The 21,957-nt window shown below is 40.8% G+C and overlaps 1 protein-coding gene across 1 annotated transcript in view; it reads left to right on the top strand.

Annotated features, from left to right (window-relative positions):
- The window catches only part of TUSC3 (tumor suppressor candidate 3), a 130,414-nt gene extending 108,735 nt beyond the window's left edge, over positions 1 to 21,679 (top strand). Inside the window, exons 8-10 of the mRNA XM_033160105.1 lie at positions 8,664 to 8,738; positions 10,460 to 10,550; positions 21,203 to 21,679. Coding sequence (XP_033015996.1) covers positions 8,664 to 8,738; positions 10,460 to 10,550; positions 21,203 to 21,218 — 182 coding nt within the window. The 3' untranslated portion in view covers positions 21,219 to 21,679. The remainder of the gene's footprint in view (positions 1 to 8,663; positions 8,739 to 10,459; positions 10,551 to 21,202) is intronic.
- The last annotated feature ends 278 nt before the right edge of the window (positions 21,680 to 21,957 follow it).

The following is a 21,957-nucleotide window of genomic DNA, read 5'->3' as shown; positions in this document are numbered from 1 at the left end:
ACGTGGTCGCAATTAAACCTGTTCCAGTTGCAAAATGTGCCTGGCCCCTGGTAACAGTGCCATCTAGCAAAACCTGCAACTGTCATTCTCCTGCTCTTGTAGCTTGATTCAAACTTTAATACTTGGTCCTAACTACAAGTAAGTAAGTAAGTACTTTATTACGGTCAACGACCAGCACACACACACACAAAAAGACACATACAGAATCAATAATAAATGCAATTTAAAATTGATCTGAGATTTGATCTAAAAGGGGTTGGCCGTATTAAAATTAAAGTACATTAAAATTGATAATTATTGCTTTAAAAGAATAAATTTAGAAATTAATTAAAAAATCAACAATTCCGATTATTATAATACTTAAATCAAAAGAAGGATCAGGAGCCACCTAATTGTGCGGACCGAAGCTTAATAGCGACAGCACAGAACTTTGGCACCCGCTGCTGTGGCCTTAGGGTTGGCATCTGAGAGGAGCCAATGGGCGTAGTGTTCTTTGGGACATCCAGGAGACTCTCCTAACTACAATAAATGGGGAAAGTCTGTTTTAAAACAAACATACATTGGGAGTTCACATTCGGAACATAATTTCCTCCCCTACTTGTCCTTGATATTTCAGCCTTCTCATTATTTGAATGTCTTAGTAAATGAAGGAAGGGAATGTTGTTGTTTTTTAATCCTCTCCTCTCATTCCCCACAACACATGCTTCATCTCTCTCTCCCCCACACAAACACATCCTAGAAGTTAGATAACATTTCTTCCTACTGCCAAAAACCTGCATCTATTCTCCACACATTTTTTACCCTAAGCTTTTCACAATGCTTGCTTAGGTTTTCTCGCACCAGAACGCTGAAGATTAGCAACTGTAATCTGTGCTGTTTTCATACTTGCTGTTGCAATAACATTCCACTTAATGCAGCTCAAGTAATAAATATTTTCTTTATCAAAAGACTTTTCCATTTAAGCAATGTATTTGCTTGTATAGCAAGTGATAAACCTGAAGGTCGTTACTGTGGGGATTTACAATAACCTGCAGGGTTCCTTCTCCCCACTCCCCAATAATTCTTTTCTAAAATACAGTTAATGCAGATAAAATGTTGGTAACTAAGCTACAAAAACTATTTAGTTTACTAATGAGGTATTTTAAGGTCAGTTTTAACACAGAATTGTCTTGCTGCATAGGCTGAACTTCAAGAGAGTCTGGGTATAAAAATTAGTAGCGTTGATAGCACTTAGCTAATATAAACTTTTTTTATAAAAAAAATAGTTCCCTGCCCTTGAGAAGCTTCCAATGGGAGAGGTAATGGATAAAAGGAAGAAGGTAAGACTGAGGAATGGAATATAAGTCAGTATTATCTAAACCAGTGTTTCTCAAACTTGGGTCTCCAGCTGTTTTCGGACTACAACTCCCATCATCCCTAGCTAGTCAGACCAGTGGTCAGGGATGATGGGAATTGTAGTCCAAAACCAGCTGGAGACCCAAGTTTGGAAAACACTGAGGCTGGCAAAAGATCTCCAAGTTCTCTAATCAGAGTATTTCCCACCTCTACCTGTAGATTTCCAAGGATTAAACCTCGGAAATTTTTCACCCAAAGCTTGAGATGTATCACTGAGCCATATGCCTTCTACAACTGAAAATGAGCCCAAGGCTTCACAAAGCTTAGTTCTGAAAGGGATTTGAAGGAAAAGAGAGGCGTATAGTTGTGCAAATGTTTTGACGTGACCTTTTGTGTATAAGAGACAGTAAGGGAAAGTGAGCAGTCATTTTTGGGTGTTGCAGGATTGGAAGAATAAAGCTTATAGGTGGAGGAAAAAAGCAACCCTATAAGAATGGCCAAACCAAATAAGCAGCAGAATATGGAGAATAAATAAATAAAGGAAAAGATACTGGGGGAATATGCTTTTTCCTTGGGTGACCATATACTTCCGTTTCCACTTCTCTGAAGTGTTGACTACAGAATATTTATTTCTTCAGAGAGCAAATCAATGTTTTCTCTCCTCTACTTCACATACTTGAGATATTATTTTTTTTTAGTGTAATTGTAATCCATGTCTCAACTTTTATTTTGGGTTCTCATTTTCAAGCTTTTCAAAACCTATTTTCTCCAACCAGTTTGATTGGCACCTTTCTAAGTAGCCCAGGTGTTATCTCACTGAAAAGGAAAGATCTGAAAATCAGTGGTCTATCATCCAGTCAGCTGTAGTTCCATCCTCTGCTTGTTGTAGCTGGACTGGGCTGAAATGGATTTTAAAATCTTTACCTTCACGGGTCTGATGGCTTTAGATAGAATATCAGTTCTCAGCTTCAGAGGTCATCAGAAACAGTCAAGCTTCATAAGAGCTTATCTTGAGGGTGGTTCCTTTAGAAAAACAACAACATCCTTAAGTTTACTGCTTAATATTCCATTGGAATTATGTCTCCTGATTGGTGCTAAAGACAGGTGACAAAGGCCCTTGTTTTCAATAATTACACTTTTCTAAATGGTGTATTCTGAATATCTGATTCTTTGACAAGTTGGTGGTGCATCTGGTCCAACTACCTCTGGAGAGCCACAGTTTTCTTGTCCCTGTCCTAAGTGATCTAAGGGCCATGATAGTTCAAGCACCTAAAAAGTAAGTTATGTCATATACAATGGTAGCTGGATCTCTACGATGTCCCTGGGAACGTGTAGTTCAAATGTGATCAGTGTCAAAGCTGTTGAAGAAGTCAACAATGTATATGTTAAATCTATTTTTTTTCTAAGTCTGATGCCCTACACACACACACACACACACACACACACACACACAGGGAGGGAGACAACGTTGTGTGCTGACTGCTCTTAAACTGAAACAATATTACAGTTCTTTGCAGTGTGTAGTTCATTGCAAGCTACTGCCGTGCACAGCCTTTGACTTTTCAGCGCTCTGCAGCAAACCTCCCAACAATTTGCAGATCTGTGAACTGAGTGCCTAGACAGCAGCGGCGGGTTGAGACAGATTGAGCACTTGAGTCAAGCCTAAATGCACTAGACTATTAAAGATTCAGAATTTGAAAGAAGAGCTCTAAAGCTAAGCAAACATTGCACGGAAACAAATTCTAATGACTAGTCCTGTAATATGTTAAGCTGCAGCATTAAGGAAATTAAAAAGTGTGGTAGTCAAAAATTGCAGAAAGTGCTCCAGTATGTATTCAGACCTGATGCGTCTGGCTTATGACACAATACACCTGTTAATTGATGACCCATAACTGCTTGTCTGAGTGCACTGGGGATCATTTTTTCCCTGTATAAGAGGGTGCAGAAGAGGCCTCAATTATATCAGATCATTTCTAGGTGGCTGTTTCACAATGGTGTTCCAATTCTGTTGAATCACTAGGCAGAATAGCTCTGTTGCAATTTCTAGCATGCAAGGACGTTGCTACCCCCAACCCCCGAATTCTAGCAGAGCATCAGTTGGGATGTGAACCACTTCCTATCTTCTGCAGAAGGGAACATTCAGGTTGCATGTTGCTAGAGGATCTCCCATCTCCACCATGCTTAAAGCATATCATATTAAGGAGTCTCAGGCAGCATATAAAACCAGTTGTTTTACAGTTTGGGCTGCAAATTTGCTTTCTACTCCCAGCTGGTCAGAGTGCCTTTTGTGCCTTCCTTGGCAGGTACTGGATGGTGCCAATCATGTTGAGAGAATAGACTGAGCAAACTGACAGCTGCCCTGTGGAGACCTAATTGACAGGTTCCTTCAGCCGCCGCTCTTAGCTTGCTTTTAGACATCAGAAAATGGCAGGAGCTTGAAGAGGCTTAGCCTGGAAGTTGCTACTGGCGCCTAACTCTTGACATGCTGCAGTGCCACTACGGCACACTCCTCCCAAAGGATGCTGCTATCTCTTGAGCCAGTGCCAGCCACTGCTGAAGGGGGGGATTATGCAACTATCAGGAGTCTCTGAGTGTAGGGAAGCTGGCAGCATTCTCTGCCTCGTTGGCCACGCTTCCAGCCGCTGACCTCTTCCATGGTGCCAGGGTTTGATAAATGTTGGTAATTATTACCCTATGAATAAATGGATTCAATAAATAATGACCTGGGTTAGATTCGAACCCATCTTGGAGCTTTAGATTTAGCCTAAAGCTCATCTTCTACAAATTAAAATGGGTACTTGAAGTGGCCAACACTTGGTGAGCCAATGGCCTTTTATTTATTTATACGTTCGTAATTTATTTGCTCGGGATATCTCGGCTCAGATGTAGCATCTGGTTTTTCAGTGAGATTTTACTTTTTCAATTTTCCAGCTGAGTTGCCTGAAGGACAAGGAGGCCAAGTGTCTGCCCGTTTACATACAATGAATGAGCAACTCTGCCAGTTTTATTTTCCTGCCTTTTTAACTGCATGGCCAGAAGTGCCAATGCCCCTTGCATTGCTGAAGGTCATTTGCTTAAGTTTTTTATTTCAAATGAAATAGTGGCAGATAGCCAATGTGAGTCAGTTATACTCAGGGTAGGCCTGTTGAAATCAATAGGCCTAAGTAAATCTCACCATCTATCTGATTTAAGTACAGTCATACCTCGGGTTGCGAACGTGATCTGTGCGGGAGGCACGTTCGCAACCCGCAGCTTGAAGCGCTGCATCTGCGCATGCATGTGATGCGATTCAGCGCTTCTGCGCATGTGCGTTATGTCATATTGCGCTTCTGCGCGAGTGCTGAGACCTGGAAGTATCCCGTTCTGGTACTTCCGGATTCGGCACAGTCTGCAACCTGAAAACACGTAATCCAAAGTATGACTGTAAGTACCTCTGGTTCATAGCCTACCTTTCAACCCAAACTGAGGTTTCAGAAAGAAAGCAGCTATCTTTTAAGGACTGGCCCTCCCATTGCTCTGCCCATTTCTGGAAGCAGATTTAGGAGGAGCAGAAACCTTCTGAAACTTCCTCTCCAGGTATTTACAACTTCAAACAAAACATTGGTTCTGCAAGTGTTTTATTAATGGTCAAAAAATTATCTTCTGTTGCCTGCAAGAGGACCAAAGTTTCTAAAGTTTAATGGATGCATTAGAATGCATCAGTGCAGCTTCTTACAGTTTTTCAGATGTCCCCACCATTTCCCCAAACTCTTTACTTTCATTTTTTTCAAGTCAATTAAGCATCTACAAAGCAAGCAAGCAAAATGTTGGGTAATGCTTTTAAGCCAAATTAGGCAGATACAAAGGTTGTTAGTCACTGTTGCTAAACAATCAGAAAGAAGGAATGTGAGACATTTCCTGTATCTTCCCTGCTGAATAAATTTGTTCCCTTCCAACAGGAGCAGCTTGCAGTGAGAAGTACGGGAACAAAGGGATTGGTGCCTTGTGTCTTTAATAGTTGAGTGGCTGGCATATATTAAGCAGGGTTAGCCCTTTCTAGTATGGAAATACAGTTGTGGGGAAAGCTTCACCTGCTGACTTCCTGCCTGTCAAGCATTGTCTTCCTCATGTATGGCATCTTATTTATTTTTAGTCCCTGCGTAGTCACTTTTAACATTCTGAATGCTAGGGGGAAATTGCTGAGGATAAAGTTTCAATCCAAGCTTCATTTAGATGACCTTTAACTGAAATAGTTTGGTTTGTAAAAGCATAAACTGGGACTGGGACTAGTAAATTCATTTTTGAACAAGATGAACTAGAACTAGTTCCTTTGAAAATCAACATTCCAAGTACTGCACCTGCCTAATGTCAGTAGTCAGGAAGTTCCAAGTACTTTCAAAATTCCTTCCTAAGAGTCCCATTTTTTCTGATTGACTTAGTGCTGCAACAGATTATCAGGTGGGTGTTGGGGGTAGCTTTCCACCCCTCTTTAAAAAACAAATAAAAGCCTATAATGGTTAGTTGACTGATTGATTTCAAAATGTTTTGAACTGACAAAAATGATTATTAAAGTGGCAGGTTTTTTTTAAAAAAAAGTAGCGCAACTTCTTATAAACATCGCAGATGGCATTGCTTCTCATGTGGGAGAAAAGGAAGTATGTTGCCTGACAATGATGCGTGCTGCCACAGCACATGTCTATCATCTAGAATGATTATTGTTTTTCATTAGAACTGTTGCATTTTTCCCCTGATAGCAAAATCATGTACATTTATTCATTTTGAACGCATGCAATTAATCAGCTAAGGCTGCAGTCTGTGCATACCCCCACCCAATCCAATACAGGGACAATCCGGAGCCAACCCACTCCAGATGTGACCCCCCAAACCAGATCAGGGGCATTGCACAGTCTGTAATTGGGATTTAAAGCCCTGGTTAAACATGCAGTCAGGAGGGAAGGAGAGGGAGAAGCATGCCTGCTTCCTTGTGTGTATCTCTTTCTTCCTCCCTCTTCTTGCTGCCTGACTATCCTCCCCTTTTAACTACTGCAGATTGCCCTGGGCATATGCAATCTAGGCCTGCCTCAACTCACTCTGGCTCATTGTGACTCTACAACAGTGTTTTTCAACCTTTTTGAGGCAAAGGCACACTTGTTTCATGAAAAAAATCACAAGGCACACCACCATTAGATAATGTTAAAAAAATTAACTCTGTGCCTATATTGACTATATATAAAGTAATTCTCTTGAATTTTTCAATTTTTCCCACGGCACACCAGGCAACATCTCGCGGCACACTAGTGTGCCGCGGAACAGTGGTTGAAAAACACTGCTCTACAAGTCACCCTGATTCGACTCAGAAGCTAGGATTTTGCTGGAGCCAGTTCATAGCTCTAATAAGTGTGTGTGTGTGTGTGTGTGTACACACTTTTAACCTGGGAATAAATCCCATTGATCTTAATGCAATTAATTTCTGAGTAGACAAGTGTAGGATTGCACTGTAAGTGTAGGGAGACAGGCCAATCTAAATTCATGAAACCTAGAGGTTCCTGTGTGCCTTTCCAAATACTTAAGAGGATGTTGCCTGCTTGCATTTAAGAAAAAGAGTACCTTATGAGTTTTGAGTTTCACACAGTTATCTTTTTTACTATTCCCTGTAGACCTGTCAAGGAGACTAAATGAAATAAATATAGAGAACAAGTAACCCTGTCAATTTCCTGATACAAACTGGAAAGATAAGTAAAGATGATGTGCCAAAATCACTTCATGTTTGGTGGGGAGAGGGGGGCAGAATGTGGACAGCACTGTGATTAGAGCCAAACATACACACACAGGAATTAGCATTGACAGCATTTGCTCTGATATGAACTAAAGAATTCAGGTATTTTTAAAAGTTCTGATAATCTTCAGTGCTACAAGAACTCCTCTATTTCATGCTTGCCCATGGCAGAAGCCCCAAGCTGGTCGGTATTTTGGGGTTAGCATGGTAGAGATGACTTATTTTGAACTTTGTGCGTGATCCAACCAGGCTTTGAACACTTTAAAACCTTGCTTGTTTCAATCAAAGAGAGTTAAGCACACGCACGACTCTCTCCCGTTGAAATTTATGGGGCTTCTTTGGGCAACCTGCATATATTTCGGCTGCCCACCATTCCACCTTTCACTCCAGTAGCTTTCGAGGCAATGAAACTCCCACACAGAAAAGTGGCAAGAGATATTCAGAAGTGAAAGCATAACTGGCTTCACCTTTCCATGCCACTCCCCCCCCCCAGCTCTTGACAGTCTTTTAAGTTCACTAAACTAATTTAGACATGCTTTCTCCAGTGTCATTATGTGTGGATGTTGTGTTCTTAACAACTACAGACTCATAAAAAGCTGCAATACAAATATCCTAAAGTCAAAAAGTGCACTTCAGTTAATATAAGGTGTTTACAGCGAGCGTGGTGTCCGGTGGATACCGGTAATTTTCATTTGGTTACTACAGATACTAACAAGGCTGTTAAACAGAAAAAGAAAAGAGGCTAAATTATGAAACGGTAGACCTTTTTGGGGGGGGAGGGGAAAGCTAGAAATGGATACATCTCCCATGATACATCAATTGTATGTCGACTGCTTAGAACACATGTTAATTACAGTAGTAACAGTTGCTGTTCACGGATACGTTTTCAAACAATTATGTGAATGGCTTAGGATTCTGGCAAATTAGTTAAAATTATTTTATCATTATGTGCTTGTTTGCATTTGTAAAAGCTAGCAATTAAGAGTCTAAAAATGGCTAGTGAGTGAAAACACTTGCCGCTGCAATGATTTTCCTCTGTTCTTGTGGCACATTAGACAGATACTATCCATCTTGCAAACATTGGTTGGGAAACAGCATACTGTGTGCTATCTAAATGGCTTTAGTATGCATCAGTTAATCAGAGAATTAATGTAATTATTTTTATGCACCCTGTATCTGTCTCCTGGCGACATTCATTTTGTACTACCAGAATTGTTACATGGGTTTCCAGATATCTCATAGGTTTGCAGGCTTTACGATACTTACTTAATTTAACAAAGCACCATTAGTGTACTCGGATTCATTTAATGCTTTTGCTAGTCTATTCCAACCAGTTACAGAAATTTAAAGGAGGTAAGGGGAAAATAACTCTGAAAATCTGGAAGATACATAGAAATAATCACTAGTTAATGCATTTTCTTCTCTGAACAGCTCTGTGAACTTTTACAATCCATAAACTGAATGTAATTAACCCTCTTTAAATCATAAAATTGATAACCCAAGTTTAAAGATGCACTGCTTAGCTTTGTAAGACTTCCGCATTTCTATTGTTTCCTTGACAACAACGATACAGATGCTGCTATCACCATGGGAATGGTTCTTTTGAATGAAGCTGCTACCTCCAAAGGAGATGTTGGGAAAAGGAGAAGTAAGATGTTTAATGTGGTTGTCCAATTTATTGTTGTTGTTCACAGATTCTGATTCACGCTGGATTACCGCAATCCACGTGGAAGCTCACAGATTCTCATATACTTTCATGAGCACTTGCAAATGCGTTTATTCATTTGTGAACACATTGGTGTGCTTTTGTGAATAAGCTTTTTTCTTTCCTAATATTATTTAACGACACAGGCAGGTATCCAAATAACTGCTTGAGATATGTCTTTTCAACATCAGCTTGCTATATAGCATGAAAAAGTCTAAAACTTTGTTCCACCCCTTGAACTATCTGTGCAGTTCTTTGGATCCTAGTCCTGTTTGTGTGTGTAAAAGTGATAATGTTACCAAGTAGGAGTGATTGGATAATACAAAGAAAAGCATGTTTTCCAGATCGCTTTCCTCTGAGTTCCTGTTTAGGGCTGCAGTGAACACACACACACACACACACACACACACACACAAAATGTCCCCTCCAGAAGGACGTTATGCCATGACTGAGCAAAATTCCAAGATGCATTGTGGGGGGAAATGGCAGTAAGGGTTGACACACACCCATCCCAATTACACCCTTTGGAATGATGTTCTGGAACAAGGCTACCTCATGACACAACATTGTTCTAAGGGGGCTTTTTGGAAAAGAAATTGTGGTTGTCGGAAGGCGGTCACCAGGAGCAGCAGTGGTGCCGTCACTACTTGTAGTAGTTCCGAAACATAGGTAAGAAAATGTTGCTCTCGCTACCAGCTAATCCTCTCCAGTTTGTGAATAATCTCCACTCCTCCCTACCCTTAAAACAGAAACAAAAGCCAGTCCCTAGGCATGCATGCACATTTAAGCAAGAGTCTTGCAGTCACCAGTACTCATGTAAAATATATATCTAACCAATGGGTGGTACAAAACCCTAGTGAAGGTTCTGTATGCAAAAAGTGATGCTTAGAGCACTGAGCCTGTATCCTGCATTTTCAGTACCATATAAAGTAAACTGATCTAGGTTGAAGAGAGCCTATTATGAAGAAAGAGTTCTGTTGCACTTCATTGTGCTCATGTCCTGCTTGCAGATGTATGATGTCATGTGTAGGACATGTGGGCAGGGCCAGAATTAGGTCCAGAAGCCGCCCCCCTCCCCCGGTTAAAGCCTCTTACCACACTTCCAGTCTGGATCAGCCCTCCATGCCTGCAGTTGACTTCTAACATCCCATTCATGCAGCTGCTAATTCAGTGAATGACATCTCTTCTAGTTTGGCCCTCAAGTGCATCTGAATTGGCTGAGTCAGCCAGCTCCTTTCAAGAAAAATTACATGGCATGTGGATGCTGTGAATTTGCCAACCTGTGGCAATAGATAATTAAGATGTACTATTTTTTCGTCTGCCAAAGGGTCTGACGTACACACCTGAAATGATGTTCCCTGAAATACATAATTCAACTTTATTGCTTTCACTAGCAAGCTCTGGGTACCCTGAGAAGTTTTGTAGGTTGTCACCTTTAGTTCCCTTTTTCTTTTTAAACAACAATTGTCTTGTCATTTGTGATAATGAGAAAAGGTAATCTCTTGGAATTCTGTTTTTTTTTTGTAAAAGGGTTACAATGTTACCTCAGATTATATAAGGATGATGCCTAGAGACATCCTAACTAACCTTGTGTATTTCAGTATATATGTGATTGTACCTAATATTGAATATATCAGCTTTTTGATATTGATATTTCCCCCCAGTTATATGCCTGGTGGGATTGGGTCTCGTCGTTTTCTTCTTCAGTTTCCTGTTGTCGATATTCCGCTCCAAGTACCATGGTTACCCATACAGGTAAGTCACAAAAAAAACCTCTATCCACGCAGATCACCTTTTTTCAGCCACCTGCCTGCTCCCAGCTTTCTACTTTGACATTAATGAATCCATGAACAGGTAAACTGTACTGGCATCTCTAGGGTTTATTTGGATTATCACTGCGTAAGAACATAAGAAGATCCTGCTGGATCAGGTCAATGGCCCATCTAGTCCAGAATCCTGTTCTCCTGAACAGCTGCCTGTGGGAAACCAGCAAGCAGGATTCGAACACAAGGGCACTTTCCCCTCCTGTGGTTCCCAGCAACTTCAGAACACACACTTACTGCATTTTAGTTTTGCAGGACAGTATTACAAGTCCCTGTACAAAGGTAAACAGTAAATAAAAAGTGGGAGTAAAGCGCCTTCTTGCAATGTGACATGCACTCTGGTGTATGAAACAAGGAAGTGCTTAATCTGCAAAGAGGGAACTTGTGTAGTAGCTGATGCCAGCTTGTATGAGGCTAAACTGTGAAGAAAGCAGTTTCATCTTGTTAGTCATACCACATGAGAAGTCTTCCTGCTTGAAGATGCAACTGAAAAGGGGATTTCCAGGTAAACGTTGTATTCAGGCACCAAGCCCTGGCTTACAATGTTGCAAGGACACAGGATTTATTTTAAATATATTTTTGTGCAAACTACACATTTTCTAAATCATTTTGATAAGCTGAGAACTGCATTGCAGCATTCAGAGAAGTGCAAAATCTGGTGGTATTGCTACAGTTCAATCTAAATATTAGTCTGGGAGGTATGGACTATGTTTTGGAGTTTGCAAATTACTGATGCCTCAATTATCCTAGGCTCTGCTCATGAAGCCATAGGTTTTCCAGGTGTGTTCTGGCCCTATGGCCCTTAAAGTATGTGAACAGTGATCAGTTGATGAATTCAGAACTGTACACGCTGGGTAAAAATAATGCACCATACTTAGCTGAAAAGTGTAACTTTGCAACATACTTTCCCGTATCTAGAAACCAGCTGTTTGCTTAGAATGCTTTCTCCATTCATAGAGGAAATTAGCTATAGCTTCTGAATAATAGAAAGCAGCATTGTACTATTACAGAAATGTTCTCCTGCAAGTTTCTGCAGAAATGTGCTCTCATCCAAGTTTTCCACAGCAGCAAGCATGACCAGTATCAAAGAAAATGGAGCTGTCAGGTATTCCTTAGAAAATCAGAAAATTATAGTCCAAAAGAGAGAAAATTATAGTACAACATAAAGAAATCCAGTTGCTCCTTAGTTTAATGCCACCTGAGCACAGCTGAAAGAATAACAGGCTGACTGTTTAAAAGTTTGCAAATACCATCAAATTCCATTAAGATTCTGTGCCTGCTACAACTGATGTTGGTGGCAAAATATAAATGCAGTATAAAAACTGTAGACAGTCCCACACTGTAAGTTCAGAGGACTTGAGCATGCATGTGGCATTCTGATGAATTTAAATTGCAGACCTGTGCTGCTGTGTTAGGGCCAATGTTCTGAAAATTATAATCCCATTCATACTTTTCAGGACAGAGCGAACTGTTGTGTAGGTTTAAGATGATCTGCTATCCTATAGCTAGTACAGGGGGCTCTGAATTTGATCAGAGCAGTAGTTTGGGGGTAAGCTAGTGTTTAATCTTCACAATTTTACTGATCTAAATTGCACCTTGAAGCTTCTATTAGCCCTATAGGGTATCTGTAGTTCCACTGATGTCAAGTCCCGTGATTGTTTTTAAAGCATTTTAGAAGATATGATAGATTTCTATATCAGTCAAACAAAGCAGCAACACATGTCCATGGGATCCAAAGATCTTCCATCAAGGAAAAGGTTGTTCTGAGAAGAGCATATTTTCCTAGTGTTCACCGCATAATAGATTCTTGTTTGAAAAAATGTGACTTCTCATGCAGATTAAAGATGATAATCACAGATTGAGTGTTGAAACAAGACTGAATGCATTTATCCATGAGCAGATGTGAAAGATTGGAAATAGACTGATCTGTCCATTCCTACCAAAGCCTGACTCACAGCTGGGGGCCAGAGAAGGTTTCAGGCCCTCGTACTACTAGGCAGTCAGAGGTGGTAGCAGAAAAACACTTCTGTTTTCAATCTGCTTAAGTATTTGAATAGTATTTGAAAAGGGATGCTACAACACAGTTCCAGGAGAAAGAAGAGGACCACACACCACGAGTGGAAAAACAAGTATGGGAAGAAACAGGGCATCAAACACAGCTCCTGCCATCACTTTCTTAATCAAACATTAATCACCTCTGTTTCCTTAAAGCTGTGGAATCCATCAGCTGCTGTTCTCTGGTAATATGGTACAAATGCATTTCAAGTCTTGGATCTAGAAAGATGTAGGAACTACATAAAAGACCATGCAAAATATTTATATCTCCTTCCTGTCTCTTACTAGCTCTTCCTTGAATGAATATTTTCAACTTGTATCTCTTTTTATTTAAAAAAACAGAATCAATAAGCAGCAAGAAATATTACTCACCTGCGTTTTCAGAAGAGCTTTTCATGTGTGTCAGAGTTCTGTACTAAAAGTATTGGAAAAACTCGGCAGGGTGGAAACATAATTTCTGCAACATCTTGATATGTTCTTTGGAGAGGACTCGTGAGAAATGATTCTGATATATTGGACCACTTGACTGTGGCATGTATGAGTCTGAGAGTGGTTGAACCCTGCATTCAGATACCCTTTTCCAGCCAAACCAGAAGCTGAAACCACGTTGAAAACATATTCAGAATATAATAATTGCACGAAAGGGTTTATTCCCATCATAGCCTCCCCACCCAAGATGACCACCAAAGAGAGGCAAACAGCCAATCGTTAGTGCTACCCAAATGCCCGGGGAAACAAAAATGCTGAAAGAGTGACAAAGTTGGCACCAGGTGAGCCTACTTGGGAAAAGCATTCAGTTCTCCGTAATAAGTGGTACAAAGAGGAGGGCGTCAGATGATCATCTCAGGGTCCAAGCAGATTCATATGGGAAAGTGGTGAGCAGTGGGGAAGCTCCTGCAGGGGTCTTTATTTGGCCCATGTAAGGTGTGAGGCAGGTAAAGATGTGGCTGCAAAGGTACAATCGGGAGCTTTGCAAAGTATTCTCAGTTGTTCCTTGGCAAGCAGGGTTTGTATTCAGTGCCTTTTATATTTGGTGCCAAATGCAAGCATTGCTACTGGTTCCGCTCAGAAGCTCCCAGTCAGATCTCCCAAGTGGCTTCGATCCCTGTTGAAAGCAGGGTTGGAGTTCGTGCTGATCGGCAGTGAGTTCCAGCCTTTGGGATCCAGAGCTTCTGACTGGTGCTGACTGGCACTGATTTGATTGGCTGGAATCTTCCGTCACAGCACAGCTTAAACAGCACCACACTGCAAAGAGAAAATAGGCCACCTGACAACCTGGGGATATAAGGTGGTTGGCAAGCAGCCCCCTAGAGGTGGGCTGTGTGTTCAGGATCCAACCCACCAAGTTGAAAAGGTTTTCAGTACAGGGCTCCTGAACCATATGAGGCTTTAAAGGTCAACAACAGCACTTTGAATTGGACCCAGGAACACTGAGCTATGCTATGGCCCTCCTTTCAAAGCAAGTCTTTCAGCCATTGCTGATCTTCTAATGGAAGAACAAGGTTTAAAAACTTCTGGTTTGCACAACTTTCTGGCTCACAGGAGATATCCTGAACTCACATTTTTGATCATTCCTTTGCTCAATTCACAACTGACTTTTGACCTGTGCCCCTTGAAATTTGTTGCGTTTTTTAGACTACTTCTTACTGTGGCAGGCACTGAACTTAAATACAAAGAGGCAGTGTCAGAATTGTTCTTTATCTCTTTTCTTAGCTTCCCTTCTTTCCTAATCAGTTGGGTCCATTGAGAGGAAGGGGGGGAGAAATCTCCACTAATATTTTGACGCTCATTTTGAACTTAATTCATATACTTTTAAAAAGAGAGAGAGAGAGAGAGATTATCCTACTCATTGTTTTACAAGTAATTTGACTGGCATATTCAACAGTTAGTCTTCAGGTGTGCTGCCTGGAGAATCTCTGGTGGCTAGCAACACAACAGCCTTTACACCTAAATTTACTAGCTCCTGAGTCAATATTTTATAACTTTTCTGGCCTAGTTGCCTGCTTCAGTGCTGTGTCAAAGTCATCTAATATCACACACTTCTGCTTGGGGAGTTTTTACCCAACTCTCTGGGGGTATTATAGTCCCTGAGCAAAGCATTGCTGAATTCATTAGGCTCTTCATGAAATCAATTTTGTCTCCTGCAGTAATCATGAGTGGCTGTGCTACAGTCTTGCCCCTCTGCCTGTTTCCTTTAGGTTAAATCTCCTCCGGGCATGCATGTTAACTTGCATTACTTTTAATGAAAAATAAATGTCTGTGCACCAAACAACAGACAGAACTGAGGTGCCCTGTGCGAAAGAGTATCTTGGGGGTTTTAACCATCTCTTTTTGATGTCATTAGCTGTTCAAGCATAAAAGTTGCATCTATTATTTACTGTTATTATTCCTTTATTCCATATTTTCTTACTCTACTACAGCTGTTGCCTTGGAGTAGGCTAACCTTTGTTCACCAACCACATTGCCAGGCTTCCATATCATTTAGGGTGTGGGATCTGTGGCCCTCCAGCTTTTGTTGCACTCCACTTCCCATCAGCCCTAACCAGCATGTGCATGCTTAGGGATTATTGGAGTTGGAGTCCAACAGCATCTGTAGGGACACAGATAAGTCAACTAATTCCTCCTATTCCAAGCCTGACTACAAAACTGGACTACTAGACAGGATTTTTTAAATTATTATTTCCCACCTACTTCTTTTGTACCCAAATTGTATTCCTGCATCTTTCAAAAGAAGAGAGAAGGTGGCCTGAGAAATCAAGGGATGAGAAGTTTACAGCTGTAGGGGAATCACCAAGGATCCCTTGTAGTGTGAAGTGGTTGGAACTTGTTCTGTGAACTGCACTGAGAACTCTGGGTGTAGGGCGGTATATAAATTCAATTTAAAAAAAAATAGATCTGCTGCCACACTGTTCTACTAATGTTAGACACCCTGTTAAGGTTCATTCCCACCTAAGTATTGCCCCTTTGGGGAGCTTAGAGCACCACTGGCATGAGGAGGTGACACTTTGTCGTCTCACATGCCTTGAGGCTGCCAGGTGAGCCTTGGTACTAAGATAAAGTGGGTTACAAGGATGCTTCTCTACATGCTTTTGGGTGTTTTGTTTTTTTTAGACTTGATGCACATAAATGGGGAAATGGAGTCCACAGCAGTTAACATTTTAAGGTTTTAAAAATGCACAGCGAAGCATGCTTGACAGATGAAGCCCCATATGATGACCATGTTCCCTGCGGTCAAGGGAGAGCTTGGCAACTGGTGGTTTGCTCATCTGCCTCATCCTGCCAACTAGTAAGAATAGCATTAACATTCATCAGCTACAGATGATTGGTGAAATGGTTCTAAATGTGGGCTCAGAGTGTCACAAAGCGTAGAGTAAATTATGTTACTCAGCTCCAACAAGAGTTGACCTATATTATTAGCCAGGATGGGATCAGTCCTAAATCACAATGTCTAACTGTGGAAATGAGGTGACAAGAACTCCATAAAAGACATGCACCAGATGATGCCTAGCTCTCATTCCGATGGAAACATACTAAGGAAAATTGAATCTTTCTATTTGCATGTGTTTAAAATAATTGATTGCAAAGAGAAATTGGAGGCTGCATGCTGAAAGATGTAGACCCCACCCCCAAAAAAGTTCACCCTAAGGAGTAAGACCACAGATATTTAAACACCTTATGTGTTGCATAACACCAAACACCCATATTAATCTTTCCTGAAGCAGGTGATGGCTGGTCCTGCATCAATAAAGGGAACAAAAAGCCACTTGTCTTAGGCCGCACATCTCCATGAAGTGATATGCTTTGAAAATGAAATCAAATAAAAATAAATCAAGAGTGAAAGATTGTGAGGGAGGTTGTCTATCATCCCCAGCCCCTGCCTTTTATACATGGCCGTATACATAAAAATTGTAGGAGGATCCTTTACTATGTCTATGATGGTTTCTCTTGCTTTTGATCATCTAAAGAAAAATGGACTAGAAATGGCAGTGTGAGAAAGTTGAGTCTGCAAATGAGGCTGGCTTTCTTTTCTTTTTAAGTGCTATGTAAGATAACTTCACAAACTCAGTGGTGCAAAAGGAATACCAAAATAAAGATAACATGTAAGTAAAATGTATTATAATACATTATATAGATATGCCCCATGTGTTCTCTTCAATAAAAAGTTTTCACCCTATCAAAAAAGAAAGAAAGAGGGGCTTAAATGCTCATCAGGGGTTCTGTAGACTGAATTATATAGTCATAGTTTTGAACAGCAATTTTCAAAAATTTAAGGCCACTCTGAGCAAGAGCAAGTCTTAAAAGGCACTGAGCTTACTGTTTATCATTTTGTTCAGACCTTATTCATTTGTTTTGGTCTCTGTTGCTTGGGTGTTGTCCCTCTGTTATGCTGCCTCTTTTCCCAGACATATTTTGTGTTCCCACAAATGTCCTCAGTTGGTAACACTGCCTCACATCTAAAGCTCTATCAGAGTTGGGCAAAATACGGAACTGAGGCGATCCTGATTGGGCAATTGTGAAAATACAGTTTACTTCCTCTTCCTATCAGACAATGCTTCCATGCATTTGGATAAAGGATAGATAAACCTATGGCCTTCTGGGAGTTGTTTGGATTTGAATTCCCATCTTCCCTGACCATTGGTCATACTGGCTGGAGCTGATGGGAGTTGAGAGTCCAACAACATCTAGAGGACCACAGGTTTGTTGTTCCCAATTGTAGTCACACATTGGAAAGGGAGCAGAACCAAACATCCCCTGAGAGCATGTGCCCCAGCTCTCCCCTGACATCTACCGGTACATATTTGGAACAATATTTCCAAATGGGACTCTACAATCTGCAGTAGACTCTGTGAGCAACATTTTCCTTTACTAAAAATAAGGATGCAGTGAGAATTCTGAGATGCAAATCTAACCCACAAATATTCTCAGGAATCTCTATATTTGAAGAGCTTCAGTCATACTAAATATGGTTGCTTACACAAGATTTGTAACTGCCTGAGAGCTTGAGGCTACAGGAGAATTAGATAGTGTCCTATCAAAGCTGAGAGCAGACAAGTACAGTACCTTGAACAGTTCTAAGGGAGCCCTGCTGGCTAAAAGCAGTCTCCTACTAAGTTAGCTCCAGAAGTGTCAACAGGAAATGTATTTTACCATCTGCTTCCTAATTTGTATTGAGATTAAGGGGGGGAAATAGCTACCTGTTCAGTAATGTAAGCAGAATCACTGAAACAGTAAGATCCTAGAATTTCAGTGGTCTTCTGAGTAGACTACTTAATAAAGAATCAAGTTCTCTCTGGACTCCTCGTACTAATTACAATATAAAAGGATGTGGTTCATGATATGAAATTGCACTCCCCACACAGAATCATATGTACAAAATCTTCCTTTAAAAAGATAGATTGAACCCTTCCCATCTGAGGATTGAAGGCAGTAATCCATATGTAAACTGAGCCAAAAAAACACAAAACACCTGTGGCTTTAAAACTTTGAATAGCTGAAGGAATAAAACGGTGACCCTGGGGTGGGAGGGCTTCTTGGCTGAAGTTAGCAAAATCAGTCACTCTTGTTGCTCAGACCAAGAATATGGTCTCTTGAGGGAACTAGAGTCATCTGTAGGCTGTGATAGGTGTTGCCTCATTGCCTGGGAGGCCAAAGGCTGTTTTGCGTTTATGGTTGGGGAGATAGGAGTACTGCAAGTACATCAGAGGATTTGGCAGGACTGTGGCCTTCAGCTAGGAGGGCCCTGAATAAACTACTAACTGTTCTTCCTACAAGGAAGAGGCCTGAAGCTTATCTTCATCAGAATTGTCCACCACACACTGCATTGTCCTCGGGTCATGATAGTAATAGAATGCTCAAAACATTAGTTTCCTTAAAAAGAAGAAGGAAGTTCTTCACCATTGTGGTGGTAGAGGAAGGCATCAGATCACATGAAGAGGTCAGCAACAGAAAGCAAAGAGTTTAATCAACACCTTTGCTCTTTAAATTGGACCCCTTCTCTCCACTTCTGTATGATTGAGTAAGAACGTGGATTTTCCCCCGCCATATGTAATCAGATCTTCAGTCCATATAATCAATTAGTGCAAGCTAAAACAGATGTTGGTCTTAGTTTTCCGGGGGGGGGGGGGTCCAGCTTTTCTGAAATTGCATTGGGGGAGGGGAGGAGAATGACATGATTATTGCTACTGGACTGATCGGAGATTGTGATGTGTGAACTTGATACCAGTTCATCCAACTGCATGCGCAAGGAGGTTAGGCTGCTTGGAAAGGCAGAGGATTAGATAGACTGCCCATAAATAATCAGTAGAAAGATGTGTAATCATTGTTGGACCAAAGTCGACTGTTTTGGTCAGATTCTTCTCAATGGCAAGGTGTGGGAGGCTCATTGTTAAAGCCATGAAAAAACAATCTGCATCTCCCTGCATGCAGCTGAGTGCTGGGCCCAAAGGTGGAGGAAAGGAGCCAGGTCAACCACAGATGAATAGAAAAGAGGAACAAATATCTTGTGCTGCATTAGAAATATGAAAAATTCATACCCAGAAACTCACTTCAGATTTGTAATATTTATATAATGACACCATAGCTCAAACATGAACTATTAAATGATTACTCGGAAAATATCACGTCACACAACAAACCCAAAGCAAATGGCACATGCTCTTGAGATGCAAAACCCATGTGTACGCATTGGATCACACTAGGATTAAGAGCTAGACCCTTTGCATACATTGCATGCCAGCCGATCTAGATTTCCCACTTTGGAAGCTGCAGCCAATCCTGACATTTTGGCAAGCGTACTGTTTATAAGCAGTTAATTTGGAAATCTGATCTGCAGCACCACTGCTTCACTTAGGATGGTTCTTAATGTCTCTCCCTCTCTATTTCACTCTGGGTTTGAGGGGAAGGTGGGAAATCTTCTTTGTTGCGGAATGCAGCCGGTGGATTAGTTTTTCTGGCTTCCATTTTTGAATTCCCAGTTCTACAATTGTTATGAATGTGTCATTTGCTCTTCCTGCAGGTATCCATTACTGCCATTTATTTACACACACACACACACACACACACACACACACACACCTTGGAGGTAGCAGTTCATGCCCATTAGTACTTGTGCTCATTAAATCACTCCTTTTTTGGTTAATGGAAAACACAGCCATTAAATTTAACCGCCCGATCACATCAGCATTCCATTTAGTTAAAGCATTTGATAGATTAGCTGGAGGTTCTGTTTTACTGAAGTCTGTTTAAAGTGCTGCACAATGCCCACCTGTTAACTTCAGTTAAACAGAGCCTGCAGCTAATTTTCCCTATGCACAATCACATGATCGTATAAAGGGAAAGAAATTGCTTGGAAATTTTTATCTTTTATTCATCCCTCCCACATGCCTTGGGGCTGCCATTTCTTTTTACAAGTTTACAGATATGCAAATTGCATGGCATGGTCTTGTAAGTGTATCTCACTGGGGATGAATAGCCAGCTTTCTAGAGCCACTTTCTGATCTCTTCAGGGTGAAATTATGAAACTTGTCTGGCCTTTTCTGGCATTAATATTACACCACTCTCAGGAGACTTCTTTTTCCCCATATGCATGTCTCAGCAGGGGATTTTCAAGGACAGAGAAGGAGCTTAAATGGAACTGCTGCACTTTACTTTTTGAGGGGGGGGGATAGTTTTAAAATATACAGTCAAGTCTGTGGTGTACCTGCAAGAAAAAGAAAATCAATGTGGGAATGTGGAAGGAAATTTGTGCACAAAAGTAGATAGCATTTATAGATGTCAAGACTTAACAATATTTTACCCTCAATAAAGGAATCAATCTGTGAATGGATGGATATGAATGGTGGGAGATTCAGAATAGACAAAAGGAAGCACTTCACACAAAGCATGGTTAAACAATGGGTTGTATCCAGTTGTGACTTTCTGCCAGTGGAAGCACACCTGATTTTCACTAATTCCCAACCCCATGCAGCCACCCTGTGCCTCCCAAGAGCTCTGAAGGATTGGAGGACCTCCTGAAAGGATGGGATAGGGCACAGAAGGCTGCAATGGATACAGGGGAGTGGTGAAAACCGGGAGCTTCACCCTATATAAGAAATGTTTTTGCTAGCAAAAGCTACCATAGGATACCACACTATGGAATTTGCTCCATCAGTGATAGCTGCTTTAAAGGGGGATTAGACATATTCATGGAGGATAAGCTACCAGTCAACTATTATATACTACCTCCAGTGTTGGACTCTGGGGATTGAGGTGCTAGGGAACAGGAGCATGAGAGGGTACTGTTGCAATTGTATCTTGTTTGTGAGCGTCTATAGGAATCTGGTTGACCACTGTGTGAAGAGAATGCTAGACCAGATACGACTGTGGTCTCATCAAGCAGGGCTCTTTTTTGGACTTGTGTGTTATTTTGTTTAACACACAAGCATCCACACCCCAAAAAAGGGTGATAAATCTCATTTCCAAGAGCAAGAAGCCAAACTACATGTGCACTCCCCCCCCTTGAATTTAATCATATTTTTTTGTTCTTTACAGCTTCTTAATTAAATGAATTCAAGTGGGATTCACATAAGGCTAACGTTTGCTACGAAGATAAGCAGCTTCTGATAGTATCTGCTTACCAACATTACATTTCTTCAAGAGTCTTTGCTTGGTTCATCTGCTTCCTGTGATAAAATTGCAGCATTTGTGTGCAGAAGACAATTTTGTTTTTGTACCTTATTACCAAAATGCTTCATCTGATTTATAATGCATAGCAAACATTGAATATCTAAGTGGAAGATGTGATAAACAGAAATGAGTGGGATATGCTTGGTGGTCCCCAATTTAAATAAAGTTAACTTTAGTTGGAAAAGTCTTTTGATGTTGTTGAATTGCAGCTGTATTGACTTCTGATGAAAAAAGTCAACCCATTTTAGAGTATGAAACTGTACTCTTGTGGCAGAAAGCAATGTAAGATTTATTAGTACCAACCCAGGTTTGCATAATAAAGAAAATGAAAGCTGAATATGTCCTGAAGACTGCAGAGTGATTTGTTAGTATGCATTCTGTGTCAAAATGATACTGATTTCAACTGGTATTCTTCAAGACCCAAGAGGGCTGCATTTTTTGGGAAATTGCAAAAAGAGGGAACGTTTCATTTCTGAGCATTAAGAATCATAAAAATAGACGATCAACAGATACCAAACCATTTTGGAGCATTACTGGTTGCTGTTTCTTCAGGAGACGGAAGACCCATACCAGCAACTTCTTGCTCATGGATCCTGGGGTGTGTCAGTGGAAATTTGCTC

This window comes from Lacerta agilis, chromosome 9 (genome assembly GCF_009819535.1).
Source record: "Lacerta agilis isolate rLacAgi1 chromosome 9, rLacAgi1.pri, whole genome shotgun sequence".
In the NCBI taxonomy this organism is placed as follows: Eukaryota; Metazoa; Chordata; class Lepidosauria; order Squamata; family Lacertidae; genus Lacerta; species Lacerta agilis.
The sequence above is the reverse complement of the archived record's forward strand: the minus strand, read 5'-3'. Positions and strand labels throughout refer to the sequence as shown.